Consider the following 17640-nt stretch of genomic DNA (forward strand, 5'->3'; position numbering starts at 1 on the left):
ATTGTTGTGACCATGGACCCTGTGTCCAGCAAACATGAAATAATAACCCCACCCAAATCAACCTCCCCTTCCAAGCATTCACCAACTAGATGACCGAGTTCTACATTACTGGAGCCTTGCAACCCTCCCACCAGTGTGTGGCTCTGTGCACTGGTGGGTACTAGTTTTCCGCCGCCCCAGTAGTTTGGCCATCAGCCCTAGCTGCTCTTTCATGCTGATTTCCATCAGAATTGGGTAATGTCGGGCAAAATCGGGCAATATGTCCAATTTGCTCACACCTAAAACAAATGGGTTTACCATTCACCGTCCTTCTACGTCGAGAAGTGTGACTATAGTGTCTGCTGGTTGTTCATCATAAAAGGCTGAAAACTACGGATACAGCGCTTTTTTAACAGTGCCACCTCCACCCCAGACTCAGGAACGCTTTCCCTGTGGGCGGGAGATCTGTGGACTCGGTTCTCTTAAAGAAAAAAAAACTAAACAGCTGTTACTATTGAATAAAAAACAACGTGTAACCGAGGACAAGGGATGAGTAAACGGGGCAAAGAAATAATTGATCATTTATTTATTACATAAGTTAAACATACAAATTCCCAGTCGTTTCCAGACAGGACTTACAACACATCCTGCCGATATCCCAGCTGCGCATGAGACTTACCACACAAACTGTGCGAAATAACACTACAACCCGTCACACCCCGCTTAGTGACACTGCAATCGTGGCACACACTGCAAACAATTCGGGTCTCAGCGCAGCTGGGAATCAGTGCTATGTATGGCCTGTGATCTGAGAGATAAAGGGAAGTGGCACAAACAATTAAAATAAAAAAAACAAAAGAGAGGTTAGTCCGCCCTTACAAAACTTACTCTCAATCAATTACAAACGGAATTGATGGAGACGGCTAGCACAACCATTGTAACGAGCTATTTGTTGCATATCAATAAAGTTTATACAAAAAAAAAGTCTACATCGTGCCCTTGGCAACAACCTTTGACCCAAACATTCCCAGCAGGTTACTGGAGCTACTCATCTTTCAGTGTTATTATTTGCCCTCAGCTTTTCCTCTTTGTTCTAGCACTCGGTTGTTGTAGCAGTAATTGTAGCAGCGATGCCGACGAATAAAGCCTCCAACCCTAAAAAGACCAAAGGCGGGTAAGTGTGCGTTTTGTTGTTGTTAGCCGAGCTGAAGTACAAACGGAAACTTGAACTCCTCTTTGGGTTTTGTTTCAGGAAAGAAAAGAAGGAAGGCAAACGGGACTCGAAAACGGACAAAGAGTCGGACGTGGAGAAGGCCAAGGCCAATGCCGTCCTGTGGGAGCTGAGGTTAAAGGCCACCGAGCAGTCCCTGAGGGACTACACTGAGTCTTGTCAGAAGGTGGCACGCGCAAACGAGCATCTCACCAATCAGCTGTACCACGCGGAGAAAGACGCGATCCATATAGCAGGCCACTGGGAGAGACAGCTGGCAGCTAAAGAGGAAAAGGTCCCGGAATAACTCAACTGAATATTTTAAAGCAGTGCCAACCGAAAGTACAATAAAAGCTAATACAAAATTGTCAAACTTTCATATGTTAGGTGTAAATCAGGGGTGTCAAACATAAGGCTGGAGGGCCAGAATCGGCCCAACAAAGACTCCAATCTGGCCCTCTATGACTTTGGAAAGGAGGGCATAAATGTAGGATTTTTCTACTGATATAGACTTCAGACCAAAGATGAAGCCAAAATTAATCAAGTCATAGATAAACAATCAAATGATGGAAAAGTTTCTGTTTTTTCACTATTTACTACAAAAATGTATGCTTTATATCCACAGTGGAAAAAAAATGAATAAGAAATTTAAAGTAAATTAAGCAAACCTTTATGTTTTATAATAGTTTAGGCAATGTGCTACCAGAACGTTTTGAGTAATATTACACATTAATTTCTTATAATTTAAACCAACATTTAAATTATCAGTTGTGCTGACAGATTTCTGTCATTTACTACTGTAGCATTTCTTTATATGTAGAAAACTGAGACTTACTGCTGAAATTGCACTTCTTTTCTTTTATGAAGATATCTCAAGGATTAAATGTGTACTTAAAGTTCTTTCCACCAACAGAAAGGGGAGATTTACTGGACTGGCCCATTTAAGATCAAAGTTGGTAGATTAGGATCATTTCTACTTTCTATATACAACACCATAAAAGACAAAAATAATTTATTGAATAAAGAACAAAAATACTGCCGACCTGCCCTATAATGACACCAACCTCTCTCCCAAAAACCTTGGTAGTCCTAACGAGGATCACCCTGTACAATCACCAGTGCCTAGTGTCCTAATTCCTAGTTCCCATCTTAGCACCCCCGTTTTATCATTATTTCTATTTGTATTTCATTAATTACCTCTCCTTTTCAGCATTCTTATTGCTATCAAGAAGTAGTAGAAATTGTAGCAGCAGTAGTGATGGTGGGAGTGGTGTTATTACTAATGTTATTACTAATTATATTATTATAATTGTTGTTGTTGTGATTTTTTGATATCACATATATTCACATATGGAAAAACATCAGTAATTTCCACATTTTTCTCAAAATTGATTTTTGACTTTATTTTTTAATATGGCCTGTAAATGGTCTGTATTTATAGCGCCTTACTAGTCCCTAAGACCCCAAAGCGCTTTACATTTCCAGTCATCCACACATTCACACACAGGTGATGGCAGCTACATTGTAGCCACAGCCACCCTGGGGCGCACTGACAGAGGCGAGGCTGCCGGACACTGGCGCCACCGGGCCCTCTGACCACCACCAGTAGGCAACGGGTGAAGTGTCTTGCAAGGACACAACGACCGAGACTGTCCGAGCCGGGGCTCGAACCGGCAACCTTCCGATTACAAGGCGAACTCCCAACTCTTGAGCCACGATCGCCCCTCAATATGATCAACAATATTTTTTCTTTCTTAATGTGGCCCTAATATTCCGTCGTAATCTTTCACAGTAAAACACTCTCTGTTTAAAAAAGCTCAAAGTGTGCAGTGTGTGGCCCATGAATATGTAAAATTAGGTTGACAGCCCTCATGTAAGTGATCAATGTGGTGTTTTCTTGGATGATTTAAACTGTTACTTTACAGATTTGTGTGCTGGAGAAGGCCTTACAAACTCAGCAGGCACTTGCCCGAGAAGAGAAGGACAAATTGGTGAGTTCATATAAAACTCAGCCACACTAAAAGAAAGACAGGCACTTTCACATCTGGTCCACGAAACATGCTCCACATGCCTAGTATGTACATGGCAGAAAACTCCAGTAGAGCTTGTGATTTACTGTACTCGTGTTAAACCTGTAGCATCACAAAAATGTGCTGCGCTGTGTCTCAACAGCTGTCTTGTGTGCAATTATGTGGATATTTATTATGTAAGAAAACAACCAAACAAAGTGACCATAAAGCAAAAAACAAACCCCACACATTCCAAGTTACATGGTCCAATGTTATTTAAATCCACGTCAGTGGCTACAGGGGGGAAAAGCATAATTTAAAAGTGCTTGGTTGGAGAAAAGCAGTCTCGTTGCTGGTCTTGATGTGTTAACCATACCTCACATATCACACATATCCTTACGCTAAAATGCAAAGGAACTTTTGACTCTTCCATCCCTGCACTCAGCTTCTTATAATTAAAATAAAGAAATTTTGCATTGCTTGCTTGACAAGTGGAGACAAAAAAAAATGTACAGAAAGCCTTTTGCTAGCAGCTGTTTTCCATCCTCCAGCTCTTTTTACATGATGGATGAAAAAAGAAGCCTGGTTTGGACCAACTTAAAACAAGCCTGTTACATAAATGTATGGACCTCTCACATACGATCAGTCAGTGGAAAATTCTGTGGCTAACTCCAGAGATGTGACCCAAAACATGCTGTTTACAGCCCTTTTCTTACTGTAAGGTCACATGAGCTGAATGCTTAATCCTTCCTGGAAGACATCGAGTTGGCCTAGGATGCAGCGTTGGCATATAGGGCCTATTTTTGCCACCCTCTCATGGCTTTCAGTGAAATGTAGAATTCATTTTTTCGTGGACTCTACATGGTCTGGCTTATACTACAGGCCTGCAGCCTCTTTAATTATGTTATCAGTGTTTTTTAACTGTTCTTAAAACCAAGAGGTGACCACGCTTTTGATGTTTTAGCAACCAAACTGTGGAACAGCCTTTCCCCTTCCATCAGGTTGGCTGATTCAGTAGTTTTTGCTAAAAGCTAATTTTTGTAGGTTATTGTTTACATAAACATTCATTCCATAGCTTCTATGTCAGTATGACTGCTTATCTCTGTGTAATGTATGTTTTGATGACTATCCAAACTATTCCAATAGTGATAAGCTGTGTTTTAAAACAGTTATTTTTATAACTGTCCTGCATATGTTCAATTTGCAGCATCAGGAAAAGACATATTTAGGCTGTACTAATCGCTGTGAACTTTAAACTGGAAGGTATTTTTGGAAGGCTTGACCACTTGATAGATCCCACACAGTGAAAATTGCAGATGACGCAAACCAGCTTGTGTAAATACTGTCGAGTGGCTCTCTGAAGTCGACGAATGCGAACGGAGTTATCTGCAGAATAACGATTAGGCCTAACGTTGTAATCAGATGGTTGATAGCCTCTCATTTACTCGTCATGTACATGTTTGTGGGTGCGTGTTTTTCTAGTTTCTCATGACTTTGGTCATTTTGTCACATTTTGCTCAGACTGGCTTCTCCACAGTAGCATCTTGAGGTATTTAGCACGAGTGATCTGTGCTGAAGTCAGTTTGCAAAAGAGCATTGGCCATTTGAACTCCACGATGAAATCTTCCTAAGTATTACAAGCTGCACTTGTGGGATGTTTGCACCAGATCCAGTCTAAGTGGATTTATGCGTACAGTTGAGACATGGCATTTAATACCCAGGATTCTGTTTTTGTGTCTGTGTGTGTGTGTTTGTCTAATTCAAAAGGTCAGTGAGCTTAACATGATCCAGGAAGAAATGAGAAAGATGAAAGAAATAGAAGTCCAAAGGGAGCAGGATATCGTTCACGTGAGGACACACAAAAAAAAACACAAAAAAAATACTTATTACATGTAAGGATATTAAAATGTGACCAGTAACCATGGTTTTTCATATTCCAGATGAAACAAAGCAGCGATGATGCTTACAAGAAGCTAATGCAACACCTAAGAGAGAAGGAGGATCAGTTCTTAAAAGAAATGGTAGGAAGTCAGGAATATAATCCAAAAATTCTCCCCCGGGTTTGGAACTACACTTACTGGTCAACTTTGTTAGCTATGTCTTGCTAGGACCAGCTTGGACCCCCTTTTGGTTTTAGAAATGTCTTCATTCTTCACGGCATAGATTTAACAAGGTGCTGACATGACAGCAACACAGTTTCTGCAGATCTGTGATGTGAATCTTCCGTTCCACCTTGTCCCAAAAGTGCTCTTCCTATCGGCTTAAAGCAGTCTGGCCATTCTTCTCTCATGTCTGGTATCAACAAGACATTTTCTCCAACAGAACCGCTGCTCACTGCAAATTCTCTCGTTTTTTGGCTGCTGTCTGTAAACTCTAGAGTGAAAAATCCTGAGCAGAGCAGCAATTTCTGAAACACTCAGAACCATTTGGTACCAAATGGTCAAAGTCACTTAAATGACCTTTTTCCCATCTGATGCTCGGTTTGACCAGGTACAAATGTCTAAGTGCAAAAGATGTTGGTGAAAAAGAAGCTTTAATATTGAAAGTTGAAAGAGTGAAAAAGCTGTAAATTTCCCTTCAGGAACGCTTGGAGAAAGAAACAAAGGCATGTAGTCAAACAATGGCCAAGATGGCGGAGGACCACCGTGAAGCCATTGTGTGAGTCCTTTGTTTGTTTGTTTGTTTGTTTTGCTGTCACTTTACAGTCTAATTTTGCTCTATAAATTGCACTGTCATGCAAAGTGCAAAGAGAAAATAATTTACTCATATGAGTGATTATGTATAAAAATAGATTTCGCTAGAACTGATGTTATTTTTTGACCACGCCGGCTCGTCATGTTCCAAGGAACACATCCTCAGCCATGCTGCAGCGAGGAAAAAGTAAAGTGTGTGTGTGGAAGACCATAGTTTATTACTTTTGAGGCCATAAGATGTGCACTGCCTCTGCTGTGTTTAGTTATTTTTTACAGCTCATAAAACATTTACATTGATACTGGTGTGGTCCTGTCGGTTTGGTCTTGGTGTCGGTAATTGATTTAATTTTGGACACATGTGGGTGATCTTAAAAAGTCAAGTGCAGTCATTCAGTTAATTCACTTTACGAGGCTTACAAAAGAAAATGTCCTTATTATATTATTGTAATATGCACTACTTAATAACTTTGAAATATGCAGTCATGGTAAAAATAATATTTTCTTTGAATTACATTCAAGTTTTGTGTATCAGGACATCAACAGATGACATATTCGTCAAGGACATCCTTTAATGAACAAAAACTAAGCCAGAACAAAGAAGCAGTGTGTGAAAAACTAAGTACATCCACACCACCTTTATTGTCTGTTTAAAATACACTGAGCTGAAGTATAATGAAATGTGCTGTATGAATAAAATTGCCATCGTCATTTAGCAGAAATAACGTTACTGTGTGACCGTGTGCCTCTTATATCATTGTGGAGGAATTCTGACCCACTTTTCTTTACAATTTTGCTTCAGTTTATTGAGGTTTGCAGCAATTATTCATGCGCAGCTTAAGATCATTTCACTCGGGTTAAAGGTGGCGCTTTGACCAGGTCATTGTTAGTCTTTTTCTTTTTTTTGGCCATTCTGTTGTAGATTTGATGCTGTGCTCGGGATCATTGTCCTGACCACTGGCATGACCGAGTCAAGCCTTAGCTATCAGACAGATGGCCTCTCATTTTGATTCTAGAATACTTTGGTGTACAGAGGAGTTCGTGGTCGACTCAATGACTGCAAGGTGCCCAGGTTCTGTAAAACAAGCCCAAACCATCACTCCTCCACCACCATGCTTGGCAGTCGGTTTGAGGTATTTGTGCTGATATCTTGTGTTTGCTTGTCATGAAATGTGGCACTATAAATTATGGGCAACAACTCAATTTTGGTCTTGTTTCTCCAAAGGATATTGTTCTAGAGGTTTTGTGGTTTGTCTAAGATGCATCTTTGCAAACCGAAGTCATACTGACATGTCTTTTTTTAGAAAGACGAGGCAAAGATGCAATACTTTGTTTGTTTGTTTGTTTTTGTACTGTAGTTACATGCTAACTGGGGCCTTAGTAGTCTTTTTTTAATTTCTCTTAGCTGGAACATCTACTTTTGCAAAGATTGGCAACTTCCTTGAGTGTTTTCCACTTGTGAACAATCCTTCACTGTAGAAGGACTTCAGATTGTTTAAAATGAGCTAATAACCGTTCCCAGATTCTCTGAGATCATTGCCGATATTTTTCCTAATTGGAATTGTGTCTACACACATCTGAATGCACCAGATGAACAAACTGCCAAAACCTTTGCTTCTGTGAACATGGTCACATTTCATATCATTTGAGTAGCAGCATCTGACTGATAGTTGCTCTCATGATCTCTGTGTAACTAGTACTTAGTTTTCCCCATACACTGCTTCATCAGCCAAGTTGTTCTTGACTCAGTATAATATGCCATGTTTTATAGATCATCTGAGGTTGTGTTTATCTAATTTTAAGTGCTCATAAAGACTAAACACTGATGCACAAAATCTTAGAACTGACAGGGTTTATACTTTTATTTTCATTTTTTGGACTGTATTTCACAAATAAATAAATGAATATTTTTTTTGCAGCAGGCTAGGAATTGACTGCAAATACTGCTGAACACAATATCAAGACTGGTGCGTGTTCATAACTGTTGATTCATTTTTCAGTGTCTCTCTTTTATGCTGTAAACTGTTTAGGCGATTGAAAGATGCTTTGCACTCTGTGATCAAGGAGCGCGATTGCCTCATTGACAAGCTGAAATATCACATAAAGGAGGCAGAGGATCTGCAGAAGTTAGCAAAGTTACTGACTGAGGAAAACACCTCACTGGCATTGGACAAGGTATGTTTAAACCAAAGGACAGCAAACACCAGAGTAGCTATTAGGCATCAGCAGTCCCTGGACAGAGGCCATTCATCTCCATAAAGACATTTTAAATCACTTTCAGTTATGAAACACTTGTCAGATCTGTGCAGAATATATTTCAGGTGGTTTTTCCCTTGTGTTGTTTACTTGTGCTGATCCTGTGTATTTTGCTTGTGGTCCCACTCCCACCCCCCTCATCTTCTGACTACTATCCAGCCTCTCAGCGGTCAGTGGTTGTGGTGAGTTTCCACTGGTGTCTGGGTTCAAATAAAGTAGCTTATCCTTGGCCGTTTTCTGGCTGTGATTCTTAAACATAAATAAATGCTGGGCACATTAATCTTACCTCTGATGATGACAGCTAATCAGTAGAGTAAACCTGGCTTACTGAAACTTTGACCACTCACTGAGCAGAACAGGCTGGAACACAAGTCAATATCTGTTCCTTGTTCTACACTGGAATAAAAGTGAGAGGATTTTCTAAAATTAACTCTGTGTTATCCGTTTCCTGCTCACCTAGAGCATGCTGGAGTTGACGGTAAAGGACAACGCAGCACAGATGGGGACTCAAAAACAGAAGCTAACTGAACTGAGGGCCGAGGTGGCTTCCCTGGAGGAGGCCCTGCAGCTCAAAGCCGTGGAGATTGAGCAGCAGGAAAAGAAAGAGAAGGCGAACCTGGTCACCATCCAGGCCAGCCAGGTGGAGCTGGACAAGCTGCAGAAAGTGCTCGCGATGCGAGAAAAGGAAATGAAGCATGTGAAGCAACTGGCGAGCACCATTGTAGCAAAGCGCCAAGAGCTGGAGGAGTTCTTCCATGAAGCACTGGGTCATGTGAGGAAGGAGATCAAGGACAGCAGGCTCCAATACAGACAGGAGGCACTGCAGAGTTATCGTAGGAGGTTTAGAGAAGCCACAGCAGGAAAGATAAAGTTCCCACCCATCCGCACCTTCCATAAAACTGCCCACAGTACCAACTCTGTCTATTCAGACATGGAGGCGGCTGCGACATGGTAGGTGTCCTGCCCTTCTCATCATTTCCATACGCTGTGTGTATCTTCCTGATATTTTTAATTCCTTATGTTTACTAGTGCTGATTCCCAGCTTGTTCAGTGGTCAGCAAACATCTTTGTGGTTCATATTCATTGAGTAAAGGAATTTACACAACAAAAGTGACACTGAAATGTGATTTCATCTGCTTGTCTTGAAGGACGGATCAACCGGGGAGCGAAGTTGAAATCTCTGATCTCACTTGGGAGCAAAAGGAACAAGTGCTCCGGCTTCTCTTTGCTAAAATGAATGGATGCAGAGAAAGGTAATGAAACGCTGCAATTATTTGTTTATGTTTGACTTAGCAAAAGTCGTGCTGGACGCTTTGTTCGCTCATTGACTTCATCCCGATTTTAATACATTCGAATCCTTTTGTAATCCCCCAGAATGAACTGACACTGCTGCGGCAATTAACTCTGAAGAACAAAGTGCAGTGACACTGTGCAGAGGTTCAGTCACAGCTTCTGATGACTCCTCCCTCTTTTTAATGTTTTAAACAGCCATTTTCTCAGCAGAAGAGGATACCATAAAACATCAGTTAGGCTTCAAGCAATTTTCTTTTCCATGCAGCTGCTTAAAAAGAATGAAGAAAGAGTCTGGGCACAATAGTAAAAATAGGCCCAGGCCGCAGAGTCGTGTGCTTGGAAACAAACATCTGGTCACGTCGATTTGCTTTCACCCTATTGGCCTCTCTTCACGTGCACTCGCAGCTTATTTTGTTCTTTGAACACTTGTGGTCAGAGAGCAGCTGGTAACATGATTTTCAGGAAGGAGTGTGCAGGAGAGCTGGATGTATAGGGGCAAGGCAGGCATGAGGAGAAGTATATTCAGGTTAACCTCGGTCTGGCAGCTAGACCAGCAGAATAACACAGAACATTTGGCAGCTGAAGTTTGCAGCATGCAAATCCATGTGCGTTGTGCTGACCCGGAGTAACCCCTTCGCTAGACAGGCTGGAGGCCTCAGTGAAAAGACACCACTGTGCTAAAACATGACTTTTCACTGTGAGGTTCTGTATTTAACCGCAACTCCGCATCTTCCTGACAGCCAAGTCAGCCGACAGGTGGCTCTGCCGGCCTCCACTGAGAAGAGGAGCTTCACGGAGAACGATGTAGCCGGGTAAGACGCTGAAGGAATGCACAAGAATAAAAACTGTGCCTCATCCTTGCAATTAAGAAGCCCTTTAAGATTTATTGGTCCCCACATTCCATGTTTAGCCAAAAAAGCAGCGGCTGTGAGAACATGAGTGCCTACATGTGATTTATCAACACAGTGGCATGATGATGACTTTCTTCCAGAATTAGAGAGGAGCTGTCCCCGGCGACCATGAGCACCCCGGCGCCATCAGAGTCCACGCTGCCAGCCGCCCAGCCAGATACACACATCACGTGACCTCCGAGTGGCCTCTGTGTCTCACATTAAACTGTGCTTGCGTGTTTCCTCAAGAGTGTTAACACAACTAGAATATAGGATGTTTGTTTGTGCTTGTTCAAAATATCTTACCGTGCACGCATGTGCGGTGTGGCATGTGAGTGCTTTTGCACGTTCTGTCTGTTGTACCTCAGTTTAAAAAAAGAAAAGAAAGAAAATCTATTTGTGACTACAGAGTGCTGATAAGAACATATGCACCAGGTGACATGAGGATTTCAGTTTGCCCACACACCTTACATCCACTTACATGCTTTCTTTGCGCCTTCCAGCAAGGATGTGACAAGCAGTTGGAACAGAAGTAGCATCTTATAAGCTGAATAGCCGGGTCACCTGTACAAATGACCCCCCACCCACACTCACCCGTGTGGTAAGTGGTTAAAAAGAATGGATGGATAGATGTTTTTTTTAAGTCATTTTTGAGGGGTTTTATCTTTTATTATGATAGAAAAGGTGAAAGTAGATTGGAAAGCTGGAAGAGAGCAGCAAATGGCTCAGGGCTGTTTCAAACCCAGGCCTGTAAAATTTACAGCTTATCGGTCAGTTGCTCAATCCGGTGAGCTATAGTGTTGCCTGTGTATTGATAGATTTGATATAAAGTGTCAGCACATTGACGCTCTCTTATCTGATAAGTCATATACACAATACTAGAACGTAAGCTTGATGAGTATCAGTACAGTGCCGGTGCAGCATTTGCACATTAAGACACTTGATGAATGGATAAACATGAGGCACGTTTACAGGAAGATGCCTCATTGTGGCAGAGGAGAAAAGGGGGTCATGGGAGGAGAGGTGTAAGATAGCATAATCAAAGGCAACCGGTGTGACTCCAGGCAGCTTTCATTTCTGTGAAACACAAACACAGCAAGTGTATAAGAGTTTCAGCAGGTGCTGTATTTCTGGAAATGACATTGACCCAATAATGTTACAGAACTTTTGGATTGCCTTAGTGTTGTCCCCTCACACAATAGCCACATATACATATCTAATATAAAGCCTTTTAATCTGGGGATTATTTATTTATAACTTGTATTTATGAGCTATTCACAGGTGACATATGAATCTGCTTTTGCAAGTGGAGCGTTTGACATCTCCTGGTTTACAAGAGTAATCAGCAGCGACTGGATGGAGCATTTAGCGTCCCATGGTAGGCATGGTAACGGCAGGACTTTTTAAGGTGGCATCTTCAGCTTTCCATTGTGCGGTGACGGTTTTGATCTGTGTGTAGAACTGGATGCCCTGAAGAGCAAAAATAAAAGCGTTTACATCACATTAAGACAGCTGCTGTGTTTTTACTCTCACAGGCCCAACGACAGGATCCGTTTGTTTTAGTTGCCACTCACTTGTTTTCCGTAGAAGTTCGTGTCCCCTCTGAAGGATCCCCTCGATCCAGTGAAGGAGAACATTGGCAGCGGCACCGGGATTGGAACATTGACTCCCACCTGCAGAAAACAAGCATTGTCCCTTTCATTTCCATAAGTGTAAGGTTTGTAAAACAATTCCCTCAGGTCCTAAATTGCTAGGGACAAGCGAGACTCAGCTGATGAGAGATGCGGTACGTGCGTGCTGTTTACAAAGCAAGCTTACACGATCGCACAAAACAGAGATAAACCTGTGGCTTTTATTTGATGTGTGAAAACAAAGCGTGCTCTTACAAAAAAGGGAGGAAAACAAAAAATATATAAAAATAAAGTTTTGTTGCGAAAACATCAAGAGGCACGGCATGGTTGGTTTAGTGTGTTTTAAACAACGGGAATAGGTTTGCATACTTGGGCCTTTTGGCAAAGGTGCATGGGAGAAAAGAAAAAAAAACAGAAAAGTAGATGTTTGTTGCATGGAGGTTTGGAGACGAGTACGGCACATGGCCTGCACAACATTCCCCGACATGTGAACAGCAAACACAGGGCATAACTAGGCTCCACAGGCAAACAAACAGGATGGCCATGTTTTTACTTAACTGTTAAATACGCACCTAGAAATCCCTTTTGAGATTTAATTTTAACAATTCTCACCACCAACTCCCCTCTTCCCCTGAATACTACCTGGAAAAGTTTCTATGCATCCCTATTTTTATTTAACAGAAGCATATTTGCTGTTGCTATTTGCGACTTTCTTGGGTGTGGATGTGGAGGGGAAAAAGGGGGTTGCTTAAGGTGTGCATTTTGGGTAGGGAGCAAATAAGGGTATGCTCAACATGGAAAATAATTGTTTTTATTTAATGTGTGAAGGCTTTCAAACAAATATGATGTTCTCTCCGCTTGAGATGGTGCATAGAAACGACAGAGCGGCGTGAATGTCTCCTTTCTCCCTTGAACGAGCTGCACATTTGGACGCAGCGGCCACTCACCTGGCCCACATCCACCTCGTGAGTATATTTGCGTGCGGTGGCACCGTTTGTGGTGAAGATGGCTGTACCGTTGCCATAGGGGTTCTTGTTAACCAAACTGATGGCGTTGTCCAGGGAGTCTGCCTCCAGAACGACCAGCACGGGCCCAAAGATCTCCTCGGTGTAGCACTTCATCTGAGGCTGAAAGAGCGCACAACGGAGCACTTTCACAGACTGCAGACATCTTTGTAATATCACTCACGTGCAAGTACTTTTAACACATGAAGCCTCATACTGTGACGTTGCCGAGGATGGTAGGTCCCACAAAGTTGCCGTTCTCGTAACCTTTGACTTTAATATTTCGGCCATCCAGTAGCAGCTTTGCTCCCTCCTCCACGCCGCTCTGGATCAGACTGCAGACTCTGTTCCTGGCTTGGGGAGAGATCAGAGGCCCCAGATCTGCACCAGGCTGGTCTCCTAGCAGGGCCCCAAAAAACAAACAGCTATAAGGTTACACGTTCTGTCACTTGACTGATGCGAACAAACTATGGGCACTGACATTTCGTTGGCCACAAAAGCCAGGACAAGGGGCACTAAAATGGATTCTTGCGGGTTTCCTGTGTAATGTACAAATTAAACTTCATATCGCTGTAAACACACAGACTCATTCTCCATTTTACTTCACATCAACTTCTTTTCTCATAGGATTTGATCCTCTAGACCTCCATTTAGGCCCGAGCCGCAGATCTGGCCACAAATTTGCAGCATGGCTGACTCAACAAGCCCAGCTGACTCCCAATGTGAAGTTACAACAGGCCATAAGGCGAGAGGTGAGGTTAGGGCGGTGTGGGTGGCCCCGAGATGAATAAAACCAAAAAGGACCTTGGGGGAAACGCGCTCAGGAGAACAGGAGAGGCCGAGGTGAAGGCGATGGGGCGTGGTACCTGCATCCACGCGCAGAGCTTTGGCACGTTCCACCAGCTCCGGCAGCCAGCTACGCGCCTCGCCCACCAGTATGGCTGTGGACAGAGCCATGCAGCGTTGTCCCGCTGCCCCAAACGCCGCGCCCACAAGCTGGTTCAGAGTGTTCTCCTTGTTGGCATCAGGCATCACCACACCATGGTTCTTGGCTCCCTACAGTACACAAGAAGTGGTTAGCCCTTTGCCGTTTGATCTCCACATTACAGCAACTGGTTAGTCACAAGCAGGGACATAAAAATCAGGGAATTAGATTAGAAACAAACGACCTACAAATTTCACATTGTAAACTTGGTCCACATTTCAGTCCACGTGAGGCAATGGAACATTTCCAGTTCGCAATCTGGGCCTTTTTAAATGTGATGCACAGCTGCACCATGCACATGCACTCCTCAGTACCATTGGGCGACACAAACACTTGAAACTGTTGGCCAATGCTGCCACCTTCTGGATGTTTAAAGCACATGTCAGACATTAAAACTGTTGCTCACCATGTTGGACTGCACCCTTTTGCCATTTTTAGAGCCCCTCTCATAAATATACTCCCCTGCTTGATTTGAGCCAACAAAGCTGATAGCCTTGATGGCCGGATGGTCACAGATGAAGTTCACAGCTGTAAGAGGAAGACAGTTACAGAGATGACTTAAGTAATGGCAGGTGATTACGGTTTATGATTTAGAGCAAATGTAGATATCTTCATTGTTACACACATTGTTTTTCTGCCAAGATAACTACATTTTCTATCTGAATGATGGATTAAAAAAAAAAAAAAAAAAAGGATTTATTGGCGGTAATTTGAGGCTTTAAGCTTATTTGTCGAACATCTTTACATCTTACTGTAACATTACACAGCCACCAGCTCTTACCGTCGTGTTGGCCGTGGATGATGTTGAGCGTTCCATCTGGAGCGCCAGCATCCTGCAGCATCTTAGCCAGCAGCATGGCGCATGTGGGCACACGCTCCGAGGGCTTCAGCAGGTACGTGTTGCCACATACCATGCCCATAGGGAACATCCACAGGGGGATCATGGCCGGGAAGTTGAAGGGGGCAATGCCGGCACACACCCCAAGGGGAAGGCGATAGGTGTAAGTGTCCATGTCTTTGGAGATGGAGGGCAGGGTTTCCCCGAGCATCAGGGAGGTGATGCTGCAGGTGTGTTCTACCACCTCTGCACAGAAAGAAGTATGAACCATAGTATGGTCAGGTTTAGCAATTAAAGGATGACTGGCATCTTTTCATTTCACGAGATTTTGTCCTTATGTTCAACACCCCTGGCAGTAGTTGGTTATTTATGTGCACAGGCACGACATTTAAACAAAAGCATGTGTGTGTCAGCTGCTACACCAGGATAAAGTTAGCAAAGGTAGATATCGTGATCTGCATTTTATTAAAACGATGATTCAAGTATGATGTAAACATGAAATATTTTTATTATAATGACAACTCCAGCTGTCACAGATACATTATTTTTTATTCTAAGCCAATTTATACAACTACGTCAATAAAAAAACCGGGCATATGAAGATGATCTAAAACATCATCTCCATGAAAGAAATAACAGACATAACAAACCACATCAAATCACTGAATTTGAACTAATAATTTTTTCAGGAGCAACTTTGTTAGTTCACATATTACTAAAAACTCATCTCCTTACTGTCCCAGGCCAATTGTTGCATGTTATTTACTATCATAGAAAGGCCTAAAAATATCAAAATTTAATCTTCCACAGAATCAGTCATGTAATAAACCACCCTCTGTCCCGCTTGTCCCATATACAAGATGAAACAGATTAACAGATTCCTGTAAATGAGTTAAGAGCCTACACAAAATGCAAATATTTAACCACTTGTTGCTCAATGACAAAAAGGACATCTGTGTGCATGTGTGTGTGTGTGTGTCAGACACACTTACGCAATCCTCTGAACACATCTCCCTCTGCATCTGCAAGGGTCTTCCCCTGCTCCACTGTGATGGCCTTGGCAAGTTCTTTCTGAAACACATGAGGACGCTGTATCAGCTATATAGCCTAAAGTCAAGTTTCACTCAAACAAGAGCTCTGAACTACTGTGGACGGACTAACATGCTGTCTGTCCATCTGTTCATTCATCCATCCAAGCCCACGGCTGGAGTGGGGCTGGATACGAGCTGTCATATGGTGAGAGGTGGGGTGCACTCTGAACAAGTCACTAGCCTATTGCAGGGCTAACGCAGAGACATAGCCAGTCTAAAATCTCCAGTTAACCTAACACGCATGTCTTTGAACTTTGGGAGGAAGCCAGAGTACCCAGAGAGAAGAGGGAGACCTAAGAACCTCTCTCTGTGAGGCAACGGTGAGTCCACGCTCTTGTTTGATTCATTAATTAAACAAGGCTGAATGTGTTTTTACTTTCAGAGCACCTTACGGTGACTTACAATATTGTCCTTGATAAGCTGCTGATAGCGCAGAAAAACCTGCTGTCGAGCCAAGATGGAGGTCTCAGACCAGGAGCGAAAGGCTCTGGAGCATGAGTCTACAGCAGCCAGCATCTCCTCCTGGGTGGCTTTGGGCACGCGGGTGATCACCTCATTGGTAGCCTGTGAAAGTGGAAAAAAGTCATGATCTCTAAGCTGGATTTTTTTTAAACACTAAAAATAAGTGCTAATTTATACTGCTCATTCAATAATGCCAAATCTGAATCTAAATGTTGACGTGGGATGCCCATCTACACAAACCAGTCTGGACCAGTATGTCCAGGTTAAGCAACTCCATACTGTACAAGCACAGTGTGGTGAGGCATCAGTATACATTCACCTCAACTAATAATGGATGTTGCCAAGAAATACTAGAAGTACTTACAGGATTGTGAATATCCAGCCATTCCGAGGACTTGGATTCAACAAACTTCCCATCAATAAACAGTTTGGTGGTGGGCTGTGAGGAAAGATATCAGCATTTACTCGTAGGGTTGATTATCTCTGAAATGTATTACCAGATTAACAGTTACTCATAAGCACTCACCACAGAGGAGGAGGAGTAGCACAGTCGGCCGACTCTAAATGGAACCTGTGAAAGCGGCACAGCAGGGAGTCAAATCGCTAAAAGTAGCAAAAACTGCAGTATTTATCCATCCTAGAAGTACAACGTGCTGTTTCATTTGCACATTTTGTCAACCAGCTGCAGCCTGTTGGCCGATTAGATTAATGTGCAACTACTGAGTGTGGAGTTGTGAAAATGGGGACAAAGTCAAGCTGAGTGAAGCGGACTGAGAGAAGGAATGCGGTCCAGGCTGCAGGTGCACGGGTAGACTTCTTTGCGCTTAAATGCACCTGCAGCTGAACACGAGTAGAAAAACTTTCTTCATGTTATAAATCAGCTCTTGAAGGCATAAAATTATTATTATTACTTTTAATCCTCTTAAGATTTTTGAACTGAGGAAAAACGTTATTCCTCCCCTGTAAAGGAATGCACGGACATAACTTCTGCAGGACACTGTGTCAACAATCAGAGCTGACCACACGCTGCCACTTGCACTTTACCTTGGTCCTGAACGCTGATCTCAGAGCTGTTGACGCCATTCTGGGATATCATGTGCTACGCCAAACTGATTTGACCCACTGTGCAGGCAGGTAGCGCGGTGGCCAGCAGAAGACAGCATTCAGCTTTCCACCCCACAGATGTGAATCACCTGTGGGCGGGCTCTGGGGAAATTGAGGCTTCCTAAAGGCTCCAAATTCGCCCTCTCACTAATAACGCAGCGTGATTGGGTTCTCGAGATTGCCTTCTGTCCAATCACG

At 42.8% G+C, this 17640-nt stretch overlaps 2 protein-coding genes across 2 annotated transcripts; one reads left to right on the forward strand and one right to left on the reverse strand.

The window, feature by feature from the left end:
- Positions 1-984: 984 nt before the first annotated feature.
- Positions 985-11830, forward strand: bbof1a (basal body orientation factor 1a). The gene is made up of 11 exons (XM_004540647.5): positions 985-1153; positions 1232-1484; positions 3115-3180; positions 4966-5046; positions 5139-5219; positions 5780-5856; positions 7919-8063; positions 8605-9095; positions 9293-9397; positions 10178-10249; positions 10429-11830. Exons 1-11 carry the CDS (start codon positions 1110-1112, stop codon positions 10520-10522), a joined length of 1509 nt encoding a protein of 502 aa, XP_004540704.1. The 5' UTR covers positions 985-1109; the 3' UTR covers positions 10523-11830.
- Positions 11432-17540, reverse strand: aldh6a1 (aldehyde dehydrogenase 6 family, member A1). Its single transcript, XM_004540648.5, has 12 exons — positions 17383-17540; positions 16865-16909; positions 16703-16777; positions 16279-16440; positions 15778-15856; positions 14729-15031; positions 14354-14475; positions 13829-14018; positions 13180-13361; positions 12906-13085; positions 11902-12000; positions 11432-11797 (listed from the first exon to the last, which is right to left on the reverse strand). Exons 1-12 carry the CDS (start codon positions 17419-17421, stop codon positions 11693-11695), a joined length of 1581 nt encoding a protein of 526 aa, XP_004540705.1. The 5' UTR covers positions 17422-17540; the 3' UTR covers positions 11432-11692.
- Positions 17541-17640: the final 100 nt, after the last annotated feature.

This window comes from Maylandia zebra, linkage group LG19, assembly GCF_041146795.1.
Source record: "Maylandia zebra isolate NMK-2024a linkage group LG19, Mzebra_GT3a, whole genome shotgun sequence".
In the NCBI taxonomy this organism is placed as follows: Eukaryota; Metazoa; Chordata; class Actinopteri; order Cichliformes; family Cichlidae; genus Maylandia; species Maylandia zebra.

Coding starts and splice junctions, on each gene's coding strand:
- aldh6a1 (XM_004540648.5), bottom strand. CDS start 17,421: ATGGCGTCAACAGCTCTGAGATCAGCGTTCAGGACCAAG. Junction 16,441..16,702: donor GGCTGGATATTCACAATCCT/GTAAGTACTTCT, acceptor CCACTTTCACAG/GCTACCAATGAGGTGATCAC. Junction 12,001..12,905: donor ACGAGGTGGATGTGGGCCAG/GTGAGTGGCCGC, acceptor TGTTTTCTGCAG/GTGGGAGTCAATGTTCCAAT.
- bbof1a (XM_004540647.5), top strand. CDS start 1,110: ATGCCGACGAATAAAGCCTCCAACCCTAAAAAGACCAAAGGCGG. Junction 1,485..3,114: donor TGGCAGCTAAAGAGGAAAAG/GTCCCGGAATAA, acceptor GTTACTTTACAG/ATTTGTGTGCTGGAGAAGGC. Junction 8,064..8,604: donor CCTCACTGGCATTGGACAAG/GTATGTTTAAAC, acceptor CTGCTCACCTAG/AGCATGCTGGAGTTGACGGT.